General features: G+C 49.7%; 1 protein-coding gene across 1 annotated transcript; it reads right to left on the reverse strand.

The window, feature by feature from the left end:
• Nucleotides 1-6: 6 nt before the first annotated feature.
• Nucleotides 7-908, reverse strand: LOC103907152 (pancreatic alpha-amylase-like; the record flags this gene model as incomplete). Its single annotated transcript, XM_009289261.1, has 4 exons — nt 7-132; nt 242-363; nt 574-673; nt 786-908. Coding segments are annotated over 4 exons (471 nt in total), but the record flags the coding sequence as incomplete, so codon positions are not given.
• Nucleotides 909-966: the final 58 nt, after the last annotated feature.

Raw genomic sequence — 966 nt, forward strand, 5'->3', positions numbered from 1 at the left:
ACTTACCAGTCATCATTATTAAAAACGATGAAGCCTTTATTACCACGGCCAAAAGCTACTTGATTGCTGCCGTTGTCCCACCAGCTGGAGAAAGGCTGACCGTCCACCACATTACGGAAGATAACCATGTTCCTGGAAAGGCAAGGAACGGCTGTCACGGTGGCTGCAAGAGCTCTAAAGCCACGAGGAACACGAAGCAAAAGCAACTGCTTTTGCTTCTTTTTTCTCCACAGGGTCCTACTTTATTTGACGCCAGCGATGTTCACAAACCCAGCCGTCGCCACAGGTAGAGTCTGCATTGATTGTAACAGGCTTTGTTGACCCATCCGAGTTACTCGGTGGTCCGATCCAGTCGTTGACGTCCTGCAATTAAAAAGAGAAGTTTAAAACTTCTTACTGAAAACACAGAGAGCCTATCTGGAGAGAAAAGCCAGATGGAGCATCAAATCTCCACCTGCTAGATCCAACGCGGGACAGAGAAATCACTCAACACGTTTAAATGCGCCGGACTGCTTCTCTGCCCTGCTCTGATCCTCACTCACCATGAATGTATCTTCAGCATGACACGCTTACCCGTCCATTTACAAAAGACCTTGGCCAGCGAAAACTTGACATCACACGCGTGAACCCATACGGATGAGCAAGCATGAAACCAACTGCCATTTTATAAAGCCTGTTCGTTAGAGAAAGAAGTAATGAGACGTGGAAAGACAAACCGTGCCAGGGAACCGACAGGCAAACAAGCAAAAGGAAGAAGCACCACCCAGACAAGAGCAATCCCTTACCTGGGGTCCCAGAAGGTTAGAATGGAAGCTCCGCCGGCCCCGTGACCCCGCTGGTTGTCGTGATTATCCACAAAGACCAGGGCTCTGTCGGAAGGCACAAAGCCCCAGCCTTCTCCCCAGTTCCTAGCCAAAACCACAAAGACTTGAAGCTACCCTGCCAGCTGGCGTATCCAGCGTATCC

The sequence above is a fragment of the Aptenodytes forsteri genome, unplaced genomic scaffold (genome assembly GCF_000699145.1).
Source record: "Aptenodytes forsteri isolate BGI_AS27 unplaced genomic scaffold, ASM69914v1 C13317108, whole genome shotgun sequence".
Classification (NCBI taxonomy): domain Eukaryota; kingdom Metazoa; phylum Chordata; class Aves; order Sphenisciformes; family Spheniscidae; genus Aptenodytes; species Aptenodytes forsteri.